Raw genomic sequence first — 19,494 nt, 5'->3', positions numbered from 1 at the left:
CAGGTGTTGCATTTTGCTGTGTTGAAGTACTCTCTTCTCACATACTTTGTTGACATGCTGTGTTAACAAATAATGTGACGTTATGTCTGCGAAGCAGGTTCTGACTGAAATATGCAAAAAGTTAGCAACCGATAAGAATTGAAATGCACACAAATTTGGTAACAGTTCCAACTTTGAACCGATTTTCGACATGCCCAACCCTAAACGTAGTTCATGAATATTTTTTATATTCCTTCGTGGCACTACAAAGCTGAAATATGACAGGATGATTTTGACAGCCCAGGGTTAATTCATTCTAAAGTCCTTGTTAACCAGTCATAAGCTACACTCAGTTTGCCACCTGTCTAATGTGTTTTATTCTTGTGTGTTTATTACAGATCATACATAGATGTCAGTGAAATGGACCCAAACATCAATAACCAAATGCACACTAACCCGGAGCCAGAAGACCAGATTTACTGGCACGAAGATTCAAAACCGGGAACAATAGTGTAGCTGCCTATCTGACATCGTGCTGTATTAACATTTTACCATGACAAATTGTCATTGTGCCTTAGACTGCACTTACCTGTTTTTCTGTTCAAGTGGATCCAAAGAATGAAGAAACTTAACTTCTGTGGAATTCAGTGTGTAAAGAAAATGAATGCAATTGCCAAACTGATCACATCCTTGTGTTTAACAATAACAAAACCCCACAGGAGCATCTACATGTCTGGATTGCGAGTGTTTGTGGTGATGGCACTTGTGCACTGAAACTATACCAGGACCTGCTGTGCACTGCGTGGTATAGCCAAAGTAAAAACGTAGAATAAACTTCAAGTGTTTCTCTGTAGAGATGCCGGCTTCACAAACAAAAGGACCAGGACTGTCTCTGTAAGAGGATACTGAGCCGCAATGAACAATGAGAATGACTCATCCTGATCTGCCACTTACACAAATGTGTGAACCCTGTAACCATGAAGGACTGGACAAGCATTAATAATGACATTATTAAAATGAAGGATTGAACTCATTAAAAATGAGTCAAAAAGATGGCTACTTCCTGGAAGATTTTGCAGTCACCAGATCCAGATTTATCGTAGCGTTGCTTGTAGCTACCACCGCGCTTCCTTGTAGTCTTGTTTGTCATTTAAAAAGTTTTCCGTTTTTCTCAGTCAGTACTTACAATATAGTCGAGTCAAGTGGAATGCTTATGAATGGTATTACCCAAAGTCACCAACTTTGATATCACTGCCACATCTGATCAGTCACTGCAGGAAGACAACAAATTATTTTTAACATGGTTATTTCATCCATGCTGGAAATCATGGACTGGTGCTCCCAATTTCTCTAAAGAGAATGATGCTGTGTGTACATGTTGGTATTGTAAATACACTGGTTCTGTCTTTTTGTTTTTTAGAGCATTTTTATGTATTTGAAAAGCATGTAATATATAGTAAACAATTGTTGTTAAGCTGGTTCTTAGTAATTTGTATAATTGCATTTGTTTGAATAAAAAAAACAGCATTTGAATCAGCTGTTTTGCTTGGAGTTCATATTTATTAATGTGAACAGTGCACAGACTTCTCAGGGAAATGTAATCAAATTCAGGGTGCAGGAAATTCAAATCCATTAATTTAGGTAATTGGCAGTCTGTTGAGACAGATCAATCGATGAAATGGAGTTTGAAGAAAGTACAATGATTGTCACCGCTTAGAGGAAAATTACTAAACCTAACCTAAAGTCTGTGAACAGGCTTTGTCACAGTGGCTTAGGATGGTGGTCTTTACATATAAATGGTTTGGAAACTGCTTATCTGGGGTGCATTCAAGGAGCCAAACACTACATTCTGACTACATCCCTTCTTTTGTGAGCTTGTAAGAATGAATGCAGAACTGCAATCAGTCATGATGAGAGCCAATTATCAATAAATGATCTGTTTTTAGAAATCTTCTCCTGCTGCAGAGCTCTGCTGTGTATGTTCCCACCGCCTTGCTGTGTTGCCAGCCTGGTTTTCTGTGTCCTTAAGCCATAAACCAACCAAACCAGTCTTTAAAACCTGTCACACCCATTATAAGCTATAACCCGTTCTTCTTCCTCCCTGTGAACGACAAGCTAGTGTTTATAGCACCAAACCCTCCCTTTAGGCATCCATGTAATATAAGTCTGCTGTACACATGTATTGTGCCCCCGTAGATTATGCTGTAACCCTTCACCTCCTTTCCCTCCCTTTCTTCCCCAGCTGGCCCACATTTTCTACCACTGGTAACTTCTTTACAAAGGCTGCAGTTGAGCAGCTTTACTTGCTCACCGTATCGCTGTGTTATGCTTCTTGAGCGAGCTCAGGGGAGGTCTCAGACTCTCTTCCAGCTCCTCTGCTATACCCGAGGCAGTGAGAGAGGGGGAGTGCTTCGTATCCAGCTGTCTCTCTCTGTCTCTGCTGCTTCACACCAGCTGCAGCCAGACATCAGGCGAGGCTGTTCCAGCTGACACTCGACTACACAAACAATGGGCTCTTATACACTACAGATACAACTCTAATATGGAGAACAGATTAGGGCATGGTATCGAACCGTGATCCTTTTTTGGCATGACCAAAATGGGCCCGTAACACTGTATCAAAAACTGTCAAGCACTGAAAGTTGACATCAAATGTCTGGTCACATTCGTAGTCTCATTGAAATATTCTTTGAACAAAGAGTTTCCCATTTTAAAAGCTGCCCTAATCAATATTTTCATTGTAACAATGGATTCAATGACTGTGTAATGTAAAAGGTTAAACCCACAGAGGATTGTCGCCTGACTCTGTTCCCTCAGCTCTACAGAGCGTTTTAGCATCTTTCAGCTCAATGTTTTGGTTTTATGGCCCGCAACTTTACTGTTTTGGTTTCGCCTCATCGCCCCTGTTTGTTTCAGTAGCAGGCTGCTGTTATGGTCAAAAAGGCTCTAATAAACTGACTGCCCAGCACCAAACACAAGACAGAGTTAGCAGCAACCTAGTAAACATAGTGTAGCATTTAGCTGCTAAAGAGCGAGAAATTTCATCAGGCGGACAATAATCCGCCTCCAGACTCCAAATGAACTCTGATGTTGCTTTGTGTCTGCTAGATGTGTAAATAGACAACTGTTTGCTAACAAGTAAGCCACATTAACTCTACAAGATCATACAATGGATTTAAATGATGTTCCATTACCCCAAAGTAGCAAAAAAATCACCTAATGCTGCTTTCAAGTTATGCCAATTTTAAGTATCCTTTTGGTATCAGTACTAAAATTAGGCAGTAAATCGCTACTAATATGGAACATTTTTAAACAATATCCACAGTGCAGATAGCTGTGAACAGCAAAACCCCTTTACATGACTCAGCCAAGCTCAGATTAAAGTGAATATAAATCATGTTATGCCGTTGCTTTCCCAGGATCAGCACATTCACCTTGATCCAGGGAGTAATGGCTCTGACAAGTGATGAAGAGGGAATAGTTGGATTAGCTGAGCGGCCACATCCACTCAAGGCTCGTTCATGGGGCTAACATGGATGACCTTCCATCAAGGAGGCAGTAAAAGCAGTGTGGGTGCACGGGAAGGTTGAAGACCCCACATCAGAATACAGCAGACTGCAAAGGTCATAGCAGGCCGTCATTAATGTGTCACATGATCGGCTGTAGTGTAGGTCCAAGCAGCCGGATCTGCTGAATGGCAGGCTGTTTGAGTTATGAGGCTAGCTAACCAGCTTAGTACAGCCAAAAGCCAAATCCTCTCAGGCAAGCTGAGGGATGGAGGCGTCAACCCAAAGGCAGCGCGCTGTCAAAGTGTGCCTGAATGAACAATATCAAGATTACTGCCTGTCCCACGCCTTCGTGTTGTGGAAACTAAACAGGAGGCAGATGTTGAAAGTCAAAGCCTCCTGCACAGGGACAAGAGCTGTTACTCAGCAGCAGGTACAAAAACAGTACACAGGTTTGTTTTTGTATCACTGACTTCTGTTGCCCCACTGAAGACTACCTTTGGAAGCAATTACTGTTGTTTCAAAATAAGAAGTTAGCTGAGTGTTGTCGGTTCATTCAAAAACACCTAGAAAGGATGACCGTTGTTTTGTACACTCACTGGGCTTCCTCTCCTGGATTACACGTCTGTTGAGGAGAAAACACCAAAGACGCACACCTGTTGGGTGCGCAGCAGCACACACGTGTTGGTAGGATTCTTAACAGCAGCTGCAGCTGCAGGGACAAGGGCCTTCACTGTGCGCTTGAGACATGACTTTACTTGAGTTTATTGCCACCAGTGCTTGCGTTCACTCATCCAAGTTGCACAATATGGATGGAGATGAAGTACTGCAGGAAAGGATATAAATTGCTACAGAGGGGAAAGCCTTGCAGCTCAAGTCAAAGTAGGGGTGAACACCTGAGCGTGACAAGGTCATCAGAAGGGTTCATTCAAGTACCATGCATTCCTTTCAGGGAAAGATGCCACATGAAATGTATTTTTGTCATTTTTAAAGCACATGACGACATTTTGTTTTAAAAGTTCTCTGAAGTGATTACTCTTTATAACACCAATCATTCTTATCTCCATGTTTCCCCCAATCCATAAAAGCTGCCATTCAAAGCCAAATAACAGAGCATTATTTCCCAGATGGATTCTCGTTATCTGCAGTCAATTTCAAATGGAATCCAATAAAAAAAAATAAAAAAAACAGCTGACGCAGCAGCTAACTCGAGTTTGGAGGTGAATAACTGCAGACAGATCCACTCTGTCACTGTGCAGCGCTCAACTCTCTGCACTATAATCTACTGCAGCCCATTGATTAGCATTTGGGTAAGTGGAGAGGAAAGCAAGGTTGGCTAATCAATCACCCAGGGGACATTGTCAAGATTAAACAGTCCGAGGGGCAGGAGGAATACTGATGGGCATGGGTTAAGACCTCACCCTCCTTTGAAGTCTTCGTTTTAAATATTGACACAGTGGTCGGACTTTTGGATTCACAGACACATTTATTTCATAGCTCAAGACAAAGCAGCGCTTTCTCTTTTGTCTGGCTCTTTTTATTTGCATGACCATAAGGTTGGTTGGTTTCCATTCAAATGCACACATAACATTTTTTGAGGAGACATTCAGAAACTTGCAACAATCCTGTTTTTAGAATAGCTTGGCTGTTATGTATGTTGGGTTTTCACAGTTTATTCTCTGTTACAAAACAACACTTTGCACTGCTTTCACAGTTTTTGGTTGAGCGTAAACTGGCAGGACTGACTGTCGTTTCTGAGACTGATCAAACGCAGATTTCCTACCTAGGAAAGAGTCTTCTTCTGTGCTGCACTTGAACATTGCAAACATTGCATAGCAGAGATGTGAGGCAGCACTGAGATGCCCCTATCACTCTAAAAGTGCCCTGGCAAGTTCAGGGTGGAGTGACATATACACTGAGGTTAAGGTAAAGCCCTTGAGATTATAAGCTTTCTTTTAAAACACACTGCATGTGAAACATACTTTCAGAGGTTTAGACGGAGATTCAGAATTTCAGGCTCTTTGGCCCCCCAAAAAAAAGAACATGTGTGCACGTGTGTGCGCTTCTTTCCAGGGCCAATTATTCCTTCAGTTTTCCCTCCAGAAAGCTCTGGATCTTTTGAAAGTTCTCCTCTTGCTGACCCAGGGCTTCCAGCAAAATGCTCATGAGTGACCTCTTCAGTCCCGCTCCTTCGATCTTGTACTCCAGTTTATTCTTCATGTTGCGGAGGCGAAATGAAGCGTGTGCAAATATCACTGAAAAGCAGATGGGCAAGTGACTGTTACTGTTTTAAATGTTTGGCAAAAACAAACCTATAAACTTTTGTTCAAGTCAAAGTATAATAACATCAGTCCTAATGGATCTGAGAGGGTTCAGTCCAAAACATGTTTCATTGATTTTTGAAAGAACTGTTAGCTAAGGTTAATTTCACAATACTTTAAATGCAGAAATCATTACACTACACACATATCTATCAGTATTACATATCTTATTATTACAGTAGTCTGTGTACCAGAAATGATGTTGCAGATCCAAATTCTCTTCACGGTGCCATAAATGTCATTGTGCAACATTATCATCTTGAACTTACAAGCCAGAGGTAGAGTGATTGCAGACATGAACACCATGACGCTTCCCAGCATGGAGATCACGAGGTAGCTGGCCACCATGACCGCGATCACAAACGCCGTGGGATTCTGCCTCTTGAAGTTGTTGATGACGGCGCCGTTTTCTCCGGCCCACACTGCACCCAGGAAGATGGCCGACACCACGGCCATGGCTGTGAACATCCCCACAGGGTTCAGGAACCTGCAGGGCAGCGACACAAGACGTGGGAACAGAGGGGTCAGTCAAACTGCTCTGATGCCGCTGGAGCACATGCAGGGGCCTAGTGCGTGGTCACTGGCTCCACCAAGTGGTTAGTTGTTGTTTGTACAACAAAATGACCCCTATTAGTATCACCAGCTGTTTTATGAAAGAAAATAGGATAGACATAGGACCACAGATGTTAATAACATTATGTACATTTGAAATTATTTGTTTTATCCATTATTTGGACGCATTTTTAAGAAATAACAACACTAATTTTGAGAATACCTCACACAAACGAAACAAAAAAGTTTGCAAAATGTTCATGCTCAAGTTGGTTCGTGTTCATTAACGTATATAAAAGGGAAAAAAACAACGGTTACTCTGTAGGTTATTCAGAAATCAGTCTGTATCTATTGTGATTATCGATTAATCGTTTCAAAACTTCAATCTCTTGTTCCGTCTTGTCCAACGTACTGTAAGGATTTGCTGCTTTTGTTAGTGATATGTGACAAGTTAAAACAAGGAAGTTAAAGATGCCACCTCAGGCTGTGGGCAATTTTTCACAACTTTCTGACAGTTTATAAACCAAATGATTACGTTAATTGCGAAAACATAGGGAAGATGCGGCCCTAAAAAACAACAACAACAAAAATCAATAATTTAGAGCATAGAAAAGCTTTGTGTGACAAGTCCAGCCTTGGAATGACTACAGTGATGTCCTCAATGAGTGTGACCAAGGGCCTGTCTCACAAAACACGTTCAACTTAACTCAGTTTCAGTTTGAGGTATTTGGCTTTACACACACTGGTGATCTTTTATAACAGGTCTCACAAAGCTGAGAAGAGTTTAAAGAAAACAAGGCTCGATGAAGGTGTATGTGATCAAAATGTAGCATGAAAAAAGATACAATGTGCTTTGAAGGTAAAGGGCTAAATAGGAAACAGTGTACCTTTTATGTATTTGGCAGTAGAATTACTGAGTTTATATAAAAAAAAAAATATTCAAAGGTTGCCTCATATTAGAACCTGGCAAATAGCAGATTCGGAGGTTGTTCCTGATGTTGATATTTGAGAGTTTCAAAAATGCAATAACAATATACTGACTAATATATAAAACATTTTATTAAATAAACACATAATATGCATGAACATTTGTGTTGGTAATGATCCATTAACTTCTATTTTTAAGGACGGCGACCAAGATATGCACTGAGCCAGACACAAAAGGAACAGTAAGAACCGGCCAACTGTTAAAAGTCATACTGTCGTACTGTTAACATGTTCAGTGTTTCAGTCTGATGGAACCTCTCACGTCGTCTAATGTAACAAAGTTGTGCAACTGTCGCTTCTTCAATGAATTTCTCACCTTCCATGCTCTACTTCTACACCTCACAGCTGCACTTCTGACTTTCTCTGCCTCTGGCACATGCAGCAGGTGACTAACCTGGTGTGTTGCTTTGTTTGTGACTTCATACTGATTATAGAGTTCTGTTCTGGCCCTCTGCGTATTACACACACATTGTGCCAACACAGCAATGATTCAACGACTGACAAACACCTTTAGACTATTTTGAGCAGCAGGTGATACTCAGTGCCTGCAGCTGGGATAACCAGTCTGAAAGTATGCTTTCTATGTAATCATTGTGTTAAGAAGAACTGAAAGAGACCCGGAATCATTCTAGGTTCAGTAGAGCTGCAACGATTAGTCGATTGATCCATTATCTGTCCACTATTAAATTAACTGCCAACTATTTTAATAATCGATCGCTTTGAGTCCTTTTTTAAAGAAAATTTCTTGATTTCAGCAAATGTGTGTTCAGCAAACACTCGAATGGGACTGTTTCCTGGTTTCTTTGCTACTCTATAACAGTTAAGTGAATATATGTGGGTTGTGGACAAAAATATGATAATATTGCTGTGTTACATGGGTAATGATAAGCCTATGACCATGATGGCTGTCTAAGTATGGACTTTGTGTGGATTGATGAAAATGTACCATAACAAAATGAGCTTCCTCACCCACTTCATGGTAAAGTGTTGAACACAGAGGCTACTTTTTTTTGAGATTATACACACTTTTGGCAATGCAAATGAGGTCTATGCAAAAAGCACATGGATTTAACTGTTTCGAAAGAGGCTAAAAATAACATCACGTGGTTTAATGAAAAAAGTCAACTGAATGTGTCAGCCTTGTTGGTTTAAGGTCATACCTGAGGAGGAACTCATTGACAAATCAACCAATATGGGATTATCTCCCTAATCAGGGGTACAGAGGCAGCTGATTAAGCTGCTGTTTTGTCACAACTGTGCTATCTGCAGGGCAACAGCTGACTAGGCCTTCATGGCAACAATGTCATCATACTGCTCAGTGGACAGACCATGACAGGGCATCACTATTTTTAGTAAGCTGGGCTTTAGTTGAAACAAAGTGCCAACTAAAGCCAAGATATTCCCGAGATGAGAGATTTAACCTCTTGTTCCCTGGTCTACTTGTATAGAGTTCAGCTCAGTATGAGCTTGTATCTTAGGGCAATTGTCTGTTTACAACAGGGCACAAGAGTAGCCTACATCATGGGGCCTCGTGTCATCATATTTACTTTTTTTTTTTAGACTTATATGTAAATATCCAATGAAAGGGTCTCAGATTTTATATTGCTACGTGAGGGGCACAAACTGGATAAAAATGTGTTGACTTTGGTTTCCATGAGACATGATAGCTGGCACAATATCTTGTTATTCTTTTAGGACTCCTTCCAACTCGTCACCACATAAGCAGTTACATCCTGTCTGTACGGTAACCTTACGCTCATTTTAAATCCCTTTTTAAGTAGTCTACATCCCAGTTGACACAAACAGGGCAACGGTGACGAAAACTAAAAGTTAACGTTACACCAAGCAAGGTGACGAACAGCTTGAAAAGTAACGTTACTGTATTTATGTCCTAAGTTACCAAATGTAACTTACCCGACAATGAGGAAAACAACGATGGCCAAAGCAAAATAATTTGTCTGATAATAAAGCAGGTTGCTGACAACTCTGTTGTTCCATTTCGCCAGATCTTTCACATCTGGTTTAGCGAATCTCTCCGAGCCGGGGAAGAAGTCGTCCCACGGTCTGAACGGTGCCAGCTCTATTTTAGCCATTTGCCTCCAGCTCACCTCACTAATCTGTCCTGCCACCACAGAGAGAGCCGGAAAACCACGAACTACTGTCTCGCGAGAAGCCGCGCTCTTAAACCCCGCCTCGTGAGCCTGACGACATCTCACACTATTGGTCAGTAACCGCACGTTATCGAAACACTTCCTGCAACGCTTCTTGACAGAGAAGGAGATCATGAAGTGACAGCTACGTTAAATGTCCATAAAGTCTTCTGTTTCGGGTTGCAGGTCAGTTATATCTCTGTTATATTTGCAATGTTTTGGTAAGTCGATGTTGCTCAAGCGCGGGCAATGCAGAACAAGTGCACGCGGGCGGCTAAAACACGCAAGCATGATTACAGTGAAATGTAAAGTTAGCTAGCCCGGTTAAAGCTCACACGCGGACGAACAGAAGCACATTACCACGTTTTTGTTGTTTGTACAGATGTGGAGCAGAATACTGAGTCCTCGACTGATTTGTAGAACAGGTTTCTATCGGAGGAGTCTCTTCACAATGAAGCTGAAGACCAGTGAGTTCCAGGCTCTGTTCAATGACGGACTTACTGGACTAGCAGGTGAGACGCAGCTGTGGCCAGACACCTGCCGGGTGTCCTCACTTACATCTCCTGCTTATCTTGCCTTGTACGCACATCGGTCAGTAAAGGAAGTTAGCGGGAGGTGTTTTTAGAAATGAGAGAGCAATCGAAGGACTTTGAGAGAAAGCAGATAAAATGGATGTGCCGCTTGACCTGATTTTTCACATCTTACTTTGATTATTTAAAATAAAACATATTGCGAACATGTTTGAGATCTTTTAGAAACACTGTTCTCGCTGTCACGCTGACATGTTTATTTTTTTAACTGTAAAATGTCCCACTCACTACAAATCTTGAATTACCTCAAAAATCCAGTATTGGTCAGTCTCAATGAAATCCATGTCCCCAAATCTACAGGCATACCCTAAAGCTGTTTAGTCCTTTATAGTTCTGAAAAAGAGAATTCCCTTGTGAATATTGTGTTTGTTTAGGTGGAGCTCTACCAACTTGCTATTTTGAGCTGTTAAAGAGCCAGAGACTTAAAGGGGTACTCCCCTTTTTAGGTTTGCACATAAAGTTGGGGTACTGGGACAGAGGCAGATTAAAAATTAACAGTCAAAATTGATGCAACAGAGGCAAAAAGATTCCACTACATTTCCCATAATGGAAAAAATTTAATCAGTTTTCAGACCATCTTTGTCAGGTAAATATTTATTTCACACTCTACACCTTCAGTCTGAAATGCAGGCTTTACCACATGTTTAACCCAAGCCAAGATAACCGTCATCGGCGATCATTTCCCAGTGTTGACAAAGCTCCTTCAGAGCCACATAAAACATTTACAGGCTCAGTAATTGCCATGACTAATAAACTGGTCTCCATTTGATAAATTGGTGGATGCCTCCACAAGCCTGGATGATATTTGTCTTTTAAAGATGTTTGCCTTTATTTTGAGAGACATGACCGTGGATAGTGGTAGGAAACGGGAGGGGGATAGTAGGCGACACGCAGCAACGGGCCACAGGCTGAACTTGAGACCCTGGCCACTGCAGTGAGGACTCAGGCCCCATCCACACTACTCCTTTTTTGTTTTATAACGGAAAAGTTTGAAAACACTGCTGACCCCGTTTTTAGTTTTAAAACTCCGGGTAGCATTTTAGCGGACGGGTAAAAATGGAGGACTTTAGAAACGATGACGCAGACGCTCACGCTTGGCTCTCTGATTGGGTCTTATAAGTCATGCGAAGCAGAAACACGGTGCTACTGACAGAGTTTTTGACAGGGTATTTTTATTAAAATATTATGTACTGTGCAAATAACACTTACACTTGTTCTGTGCATGTGGCCGTTTACTTTGCGACGACTCCCAATCTGTTTCCGTTAGTTTTCTCTTTTCCGCAGTCGCTTTAAACCCCCGTGTTATATTCAGTAACAGTCCCAGCTCGTTATTGGTCCATGCAAAAAGAAATCTGGTGTAATTCTTCGTCTGCATTACTTTATTCTTGCGCCCCCAAAAAACTCAGTTTTTGAGTTTGGGTTTTTTTGTGTGTGGATGGGGCCTTAGCCTTGTGCATTGAGCGGGCGCTCTACCAAGTGAGCTAACCACATTCAAGCTTGGATAATTTTGGGGTTGCTAGTGTAACTACCACTTCACACTCATTATTAACCTAAAACACAGTTCCAAAGCAGCTTTGGGGGCAGTAACAATCTTATGGTTTGAGTAAAACACCTATAGACAGAGTCAAAAATACTCCAGACACGCATCCTCTGAAAAGTTGCCCAACTCATGAGTGTCCATTTGTTCTTTCCAGAGGTGTTTCAGAAGCACCGGTATGAGCTGAGGATAGCTGGAGGTGCAGTACGAGACCTGCTGTCTGGGAAGCAGCCTGAAGATGTGGACTTTGCCACCACAGCCACTCCAGAGGAGATGAAGCACATGTTCCAAAGTGCTGGGATCAGGATGATCAACAATAAAGGAGAGAAGCATGGGACTATTACAGCAAGAGTAAGAGGCTGACCTATTTGAGAGGGCAGGATGTGGCTGTACCCTGCTTTCACTAATCATTGTTAGGAAAGATGCTTCGAAGACTCCTTTAACCATCTGCTAGGTGCTTTTACTTTTTGCAGAAGAATAGCTGCTCATTCAATCTTCAGCGATACTAATGTAAGGTAATCATGAAAAACTAGTTCACTCTGCTTTTTACTACTACTTACTACTGCTCACAGAGTAAACCGACATTTACAAATGTGCAGATATTTAGTAAATACATGACACAGTCATTCGAACACATAAACTTCAAAGTGTATATCCACAGGCTATAGTACTGCATGGGTCATTTTCTTCTTCCACATGGAATCAATCTGTCTTGATGGATGGATTAGCCATCCTGATGGATTGTTGGAGAACCTTCCACAGATCAGCAGCCCAGAAACAGGAAGCTTTGCATCTGATTGATTTCTTTATTCCTGGAATATGTAAATAAGTTGCACCTAATGAGGAGTGATGTGGCTTCCACCATATGGCTCCAACAGGTTGGATAAATACAGAAATGCTACAAATTTAATTTCTAATGGCATAAGGTGGTTTTACCATGTACCGACTGAAACACAACCACCCTCAAGTGAGTGAGTGGAAAGGGACATTGACCGAAGAATCAGGGTTAATGTACATGACACTTGGATTCACAGCAGCTTGAGCGCAGTCTTTGCTGTGCCTCTAGTTATCTGTCTTTTTATTTATTTGTCGCCTTTCATAGCTACACAATGAGAACTTTGAGGTGACCACGTTGCGAGTGGATGTCCAGACAGATGGACGTCATGCGGAGGTGGAATTCACCACTGACTGGCAGAAAGACGCTGAGCGGAGAGACCTCACCATCAATTCCATGTTTTTAGGTATTAGTGGTATTAGTTTTTTCCTCCACTGAATTAAATGAACTCGAAATGTATATTTCTTGTATTGTGTTGTGGAGAGCATGTGGTATCACTAAATTCTTTACCGTATTTTGGTGACGTTTTCCCCCTCACAGGACTTGATGGCACGTTATATGATTATTTCAAAGGATACGAAGACCTGCAGAACCGTAAAGTTAGGTTTGTAGGCAGTGCTGAACAAAGAATCCAAGAGGACTACCTGAGGATATTGCGCTATTTCAGGTGTGCTGCCTCATTTCTCTTTCAGCTTAGTTTAAGTGAAAGAAGAAAATCACTGTTGTTTGACATAAGCGCTTTGACCTCAACCAGCTCATGTCACTCCAGGTTCTACGGCAGGGTGGCACTGGAGCCTGATGACCACGAGCCTGAGACGCTGGCTGCGATTAGGGAAAACGGTCGTGGACTTGGAGCTATATCAGGAGAACGGATCTGGGTGGAATTAAAGAAGCTTGTTGTTGGTGACCACGCTGCTCATCTACTGGAGCTGATGTACAGTCTGGAACTGGCCCAGTACATGGGTGAGAGGGGAGGAAAGGGAAAGATTTTACATGTGATTTCTGAAAAAAGGGGCTGGTTATGGTAGTACCTAAACAACAAAAAACAGTATGTGCCACACTCAGCTTTAATTGTTTTATTACTAAAATGTAATTGACATGTATACTTTTTGTAATACGGAATAGACAAACTTTTTTTAAAGTAACTTTTCCTGACATCTGAGGGGGAAGGAGAGGAGGATATGCGCAACGAAGGTCACCGTCCGGATTTGAACCACGGACATTGTGTTTACACGGTCAGCCTTGTAAAAAGGCCACCAGGACACATAACAAAAACATGAACTTGTTCATGACATGATGACCGTTATGACATCACTTATCATTACTTGGCTTCAAGCAGAGAATGCCTTTTTATGAGTCGTTTTAAATTTTCGGGAAACGACTCTTGCTGAGAGATGGATAAGAATACTGAAACTGGAAACAGGAGACTAGAAGCAGTTGGAAACTGCAAGCCTGCCTCTGTTCAAAGTTTAGGAAATGTTACAGCATAATTGCAAACTGACAATTTTATATTTCAGTTTGTATATGGATTAAACAATATGCCAAGTAGTGAGCTGATAGATGGATTGTTTTTTTTTTTTTTACATTGGACAGAGCCAGTCTGGCTGTGTCCCCCCGCTAAGCTAACCACCCGCTGGCTCTAGCTTCATGCTTAACAGACAAGACGTCAGAGTGGTATCAATATACTCCCCAACTAGGGTCGAACTATTCTACTTCTGATCATAGTTCTGCTTTCAAGTGCTTTCTGTATAGATCCCTTTTTGATAAACTGGCAGCTGGGGGGAATAGTGTTTAAAATAATTAGTTGAAATATTCAAGCTCAGTTTAACACTTAAGAAAAATTTGAAATACTAACAACATAAAATGCTGCATGTATAGGAAGCAGCATGAATTAAATCACATGACGGCAAAGAAAAGATGTCTAGAGATGCAACTAGCTGCAGCATGACCCTGACTAATACAACATGGAAATGTACTCTATATCATGTGTTTACTTAACATCAGAAAGAAGTGTTTTGCTTGGATTGCTTTTTGCCCATGTAGCCCAGTTTGGTTACAAGAAAATGCGCTCACTTGTTAGAACATAATTTATTTTTTTGTCGTGTCTCAGATGCCTTTTGAAAATGGTCTGAGAGAACATGCGCCCTGCTACTTTGTCATTGTTTGAACAGTACAGGCGTAAGGGGGATCAATAGTGTCGAAGCTCAACAGTTCTCAAGAATCTGACAATGTGGAGTTTCTAAATGGTGAAAGATTCAACTTTCCATCCCTGAGATGGAGTGGATTAAATGCTTCTTGACCTCTGTGGTATTGTGATCTCTGGTAATAGTCAGCACTAGACAGAGATGCTTCAATGCCTCTTGACTATTTATCTCTTCTCAGGTTATTTAGTAACCACAGAAGAAGGATACCAATACTTCAGGCATGATATCAACAGGATCCCAATAAAATGGATTGCAAATGTAACCAAGTTTTTTGGTCTTTATCTTGTTTAGTTCGTGTAGCTGTTGTCAGTTGTGCTCATCCCTCTTGTCCCTGCTCCTCCTTAGGTTTACCTCCAGATGGCAATGTTGAGGAGATGAAGCGAGTGTGGCAAAACGCCAAAGACCACTCTCCCAAACCCATGACCATCCTGGCTGCTCTCTTCCACTGCCCGGAGGAGGTGGAAAAGATGGATATCCGACTGAAGGTGTCCAGGGAGGAGAAGAATCTGGCCCTGTTCCTGGTCAAACACAGAAGGGAGCTCCGTAAGAGCGAAGACGAGCCGGACAGCCTGAAACCCTTCACTGACTTTATCATTGACGTAAGATTCAGATCCTCCACTTAGGCTGTAGAAACAGTGTCAATAGTTTGTGTGTTTTTATAATATTTAAAGGTTTATTTAAATTTATAGCGGGACGCTTACCAGAACAATTTGGTCATTGATTTTAGCCAGAATTCAGAGTGGATATGACCATCAGCATGTCACGTGCCAGTGAAAGTAGCCTGTGATCACCTGTGAAAACTTAATGTGGAGCTGAATGATCAGGCACCTGTAATGCAGTGAGACATGAACTCGCAAATCCAAAGTACCTGCAAGCTTTCAGTGTTGAGTGCATTCCTGGCTGCTAGATGAAGTTCATAAGATATGCTTTGAATTAGATCTGAAACGATTTGTCAATCAACAGAAGATTAATCAGCAAATATTTTAATGATCAATTAATGCTTTTTGCCAATTTTAAGCAAAACATCACTGGTTGCTTGTTTTCTTAGTTTTCTATGATAGAACTGACACAATATGTTCACACACAAAAAGCAATTTACAGACATCTCTTTGGGCTCTGGGAAAATTTGATAACCATATCCCCCTGATAACAAGCGATTATTGATTGATTAATTTAAAAAAAATTCACACCCTTTTACTCATTTCCTTGACATTGCTGGACAGTGGTCCATCTGCAACCATAGCTCTTATCTGAATGCAACATGTTCCTACCCATCTGTTAGTTCTGACCAAAATGGATCTGTGTAAAATACTTGGATTTGTTCAGGTCTGAGTTTAATGAATCTCTTCTCTTTCATTTCTACCAACAAGCAATTACAGAACATTCTAGTGGTCATTTCTGGCTAAACTTTAAATCATAACTGCAGTATTGTTCAACCTGGACACTATTTAATAAATTGGTACAGGATGAGTGAGAGCGCTGCAACCAGCAGATCAAAACCAGGCTATAGCGCAAGTCCTGCAGGGCAATTCCATAAACTAAAGTGCTAAAGTTTTTGCCACTGACAGGCTGAGATTGTTCAGTGTCGGACAAAATTATGGAAAGGATCCCTACAGAGATGGACCTTTTTTTTTTTTCTTTTTTTTTTTAAGAGTAAGATCCTTTTTGTTTAGGCAGAAACCGCTGCTAAATCACTCTATTCAGTCATTTTAGTGCGCAGACCACAGGAGTTGCTGGTCTACCGCTGCCTCCATCTCTTTTGTTTGCATTGTTGTGTGACTTTGATTTTTTTAAAGGGTCATAAACACCAACACCAATACCAACACAATAACACAACACTAACCAATTGAAGCAGCGGTAAACCAGAGAGGAAAAATCACTACTGGAATCCGGTAATAACAGTCTGAGCCTGGCAGAGGCAAAATGATAAGCACTGAAGTCGGCATACTTTGACGGTGCGCATTTACGTGGAAGGATTATGTTGCAGCCCGTTTCAGCTTCTACCGGCTGCAGCGCTCTCCCTCAATACTAGACCTACTGTATTTCAAAAATAGTTGTCTCCATCAGTGGTGCTTTCGCACCTAACTTGTTTGTTTTGGTTAAAATGTTGGTGTGGATCGTTTGGCCCGGTCAATCAAACTCTGCTGTGGCCCAAACAACCGGGCTTGAAATGTTTCCTTCCAAGCAGTTTGTTCGCTTGTGATGCAAATGAACCAGCCACAGGAGTTTAGCATAACAGATATGTGATTTAGAAGAGATCTTATAATTTATGTTTTCATGTGTATATACTCATGCAAATCATTTGGTATGCACATCACTGTGGCTTTTTCCCTGATAATCTAGAGTAACTTCGAAAACTTGAATGTGCTTCGAGAGCCAAATGTAGTACAGCACAAAACATAAAGGCCAATTTAAAAAAACAAAAACCTACATCAGATAAACAAAACAAAAATAATAATGATAAGAAGAATTTATTTAGTTTTATTGAGTTATATGGGTATAAATTAGTTTTTTTGGGTTGGTAATCTATAAAGTATCTATACCTCTTAACAGAAGGGAGTAGCTGGAACGCCACTGAAAATGGATGGGATGTATCCATGCAGACCATGTCTGCTTTCTCAGTCAGCCTGGTCAGGTACAGCTGGTTCAGACCAGCCTGTTGTTCCTCCATTATTTTCCCACAGGTCTTATATATGATACAGTTTTTTGGAATTGGTGTTCCAGTGAGTAATTTGTGAGATTAATAGATCAAAAGCTATTAAAAATTCGTGTTTATACTCTGTGTCAGTTCATTAAGTCAGTTTAAAAAGTGTATGACATCAATTCCACAGTAATAAGCCCCGAGTCATTACTGTACAAGATGCCTCCTTGTCGTACTGTCTGTACCTCATTCATCACATGCAGTCGATTTGCTGTCTAATAATGCTTGATACTTATTTCTTCGTGAGCTCTTTGTGACACCAAATAACAGAAATATATGCATCAGAAGCAGCAAGTGCAGCATAAAGTTTCGTCAGTCACCAGAATTTGATTTCCCCACGTGGATGCGCTGATGATGCAGGATGGCAATCGCCAAAACTATCCAGTCGACAAGTCACCTGCCCTTCTGTATCACTTCATATATTTACTCGTCTTGGTTTGTTTGTAAAAAGTCACTTTGAACAGAAACTGAACCAGAACTAACTAACAATGTATAATTGTTTTTCCTCGGTCCTCACCAGATGAACTGAACTACTGTGTTTAGTGTGCTAGCCACAAAAAGATGGGAAGATTGGGTCCTGGTTGAAAAATACCAAAGTTACCCTATAACATGAGTTTTACTTCTTAGTTTAGTACTTGAACTTTTCTCAAAACAGTAAGAAAACAGAAATTTATGTTTAAAAGTTCAACATAAATGGATTAAAAAGAGTTTCCAAAGGATTCAGATGTGAAAACCTCATTCAAAACTGGGTTTAGCTTCAAAACGTCTGTATCGAATCCCAACACTACACTGCAGAATAACTAGAATGTTTCAAAGGCCTTTTCTCACAATTTTCTCAAAGCTTAGGTGATATTGTCTCTACACACTGTTCATGAACACACAGGTGGTGTTTTCTTTCCTGTGCTCTTTGTACTGGTCTAAATTGGGCCAGCTCAGTTGGAAAAATGTGATGTCACGAATTTTTGACACCAAATATCCTGATTGATTAGGAATACTTGAATGAAAATGTGATGACAGTAATGGGGTTGTTTGCTTATGTAGTCAACTGCTGTCAGTCAAAGTTGATCAAACCACACCCACACAGTCCTGATGAAGCAGATTAGTGTTGATATTTGTAGCCAAATGTTAAACTCTAAATAGATGTGTTTTTCCTAACTTCACATTTAATTATTTGTATGTTACAGAAAAAAAACTTTTTCTGGGGCTTAAATTCACACGCATTCTGTGCCTTTTCAGAGTCGGGAGCTGGATTCTCAAAGTAAAGTGTGTGAGCTTCTGAAGTATCAAGGTGAGAAGAAGCTGCTGACAGAGCTCTGCAGATGGTCCGTCCCACGCTTCCCCGTCAGCGGTCACGATCTGAGGCGGGTGGGCGTCACGTCAGGCAAGGAGATAGGTGCCGCCTTACAGAAGCTCCGTGACATCTGGAAGAAAAGTCGTTATCAGATGGACAAAGATGAACTCCTCAGTTACATAAAGCCTTGAAAGAATAGAAAAGCAGAGGTGTTTTTGTGTGTCAGACAATCACACATTACACTGTAATTGTGCTGACAGGTATTAATTGAGCAGACGGATGCATGTTTGATAAAGGACACTACAAGAATTTAGACATGCATGAATGCAATTTCATTATAAATTACCCCAGAGCCGGAAATTTGACAAGATCACAAACAATATGCTCTCAGCATCAGAGCTGCCACCATGTGAAAACATGTGCACTGGACAATGGCAGCTGATTTCATCACAGGTGTTATTACAGAACTGCTGTTAATGAAAATTCCTCATTTAAATCTTCCTTGGATGTCACTAGTTCAACTGGTGTGATGAAGGCAGATGAAACATGTAGGCAGGGATCTGTGATGAAAAATGAAATAAAGTGTTGGTCATTAACTATAGAAAATAGTTATTTTCATTGTTAAAACTATATTGGAAAGCAGAAGCTTAGTTTAGTTTTTTATTTTTCTTCAGTTTAACTGCAGTTTTGTATTTCTTTGCAAGGTTTTAGTAAAGAAAATGTTTGTTTGTGTACATTTTATTAAAAAGACATGGTGATTCTTTAGTTTGTGTGCATGCACTGCCTAAAACAAAGCATATTTTAATTTACTAACAGGTTGCTCCTCCCTCTTGCAGAGATG

General features: G+C 40.8%; 3 protein-coding genes across 11 annotated transcripts in view; 2 read left to right on the top strand and 1 right to left on the bottom strand.

Moving 5' to 3' along the window:
- frmd4ba (FERM domain containing 4Ba) overlaps window positions 1–1,517 on the top strand; it is a 48,033-nt gene extending 46,516 nt beyond the window's left edge. For 5 of the 7 annotated variants that reach the window (XR_005441342.1, XM_038695475.1, XM_038695477.1 and 2 more), the window contains one exon: window positions 378–1,517. Coding sequence is in view for 3 of the 7 variants with exons in the window: in XM_038695475.1 (XP_038551403.1) it covers window positions 378–495 (118 nt within the window). In the remaining 4 variants the exon portion in view is untranslated. The remainder of the gene's footprint in view (window positions 1–377) is intronic. The other 2 variants (XM_038695476.1, XM_038695474.1) reach the window with 2 other exon arrangements.
- Window positions 1,518–4,951: 3,434 nt separating this feature from the next.
- Window positions 4,952–9,486, bottom strand: arl6ip5a (ADP-ribosylation factor-like 6 interacting protein 5a). The gene is made up of 3 exons (XM_038695483.1): window positions 9,260–9,486; window positions 6,076–6,293; window positions 4,952–5,740 (listed from the first exon to the last, which is right to left on the bottom strand). The coding sequence occupies exons 1-3, from the start codon at window positions 9,436–9,438 to the stop codon at window positions 5,565–5,567; spliced, it is 573 nt and encodes a 190-aa protein (XP_038551411.1). The 5' UTR covers window positions 9,439–9,486; the 3' UTR covers window positions 4,952–5,564.
- Window positions 9,487–9,582: 96 nt separating this feature from the next.
- On the top strand, window positions 9,583–19,415 carry trnt1 (tRNA nucleotidyl transferase, CCA-adding, 1). Of its 3 annotated transcripts, none has more exons than XM_038695479.1 (8): window positions 9,583–9,681; window positions 9,878–10,007; window positions 11,780–11,973; window positions 12,725–12,863; window positions 12,998–13,124; window positions 13,227–13,420; window positions 15,007–15,260; window positions 18,599–19,415. In XM_038695479.1, exons 2-8 carry the CDS (start codon window positions 9,878–9,880, stop codon window positions 18,842–18,844), a joined length of 1,284 nt encoding a protein of 427 aa, XP_038551407.1. In that variant the 5' UTR covers window positions 9,583–9,681; the 3' UTR covers window positions 18,845–19,415. The 3 variants fall into 3 exon arrangements, with proteins under 3 accessions (XP_038551407.1, XP_038551408.1, XP_038551409.1); XM_038695480.1 differs by having other exon boundaries at window positions 9,598–9,681; window positions 9,916–10,007; XM_038695481.1 differs by lacking the exon at window positions 9,878–10,007 and having other exon boundaries at window positions 9,622–9,681.
- Window positions 19,416–19,494: the final 79 nt, after the last annotated feature.

This window comes from Micropterus salmoides, unplaced genomic scaffold (genome assembly GCF_014851395.1).
Source record: "Micropterus salmoides isolate LMB-PRFRI ecotype aquatic unplaced genomic scaffold, ASM1485139v1 Ms_hic_scaffold_4, whole genome shotgun sequence".
Classification (NCBI taxonomy): domain Eukaryota; kingdom Metazoa; phylum Chordata; class Actinopteri; order Centrarchiformes; family Centrarchidae; genus Micropterus; species Micropterus salmoides.
The sequence above is the reverse complement of the archived record's forward strand: the minus strand, read 5'-3'. Positions and strand labels throughout refer to the sequence as shown.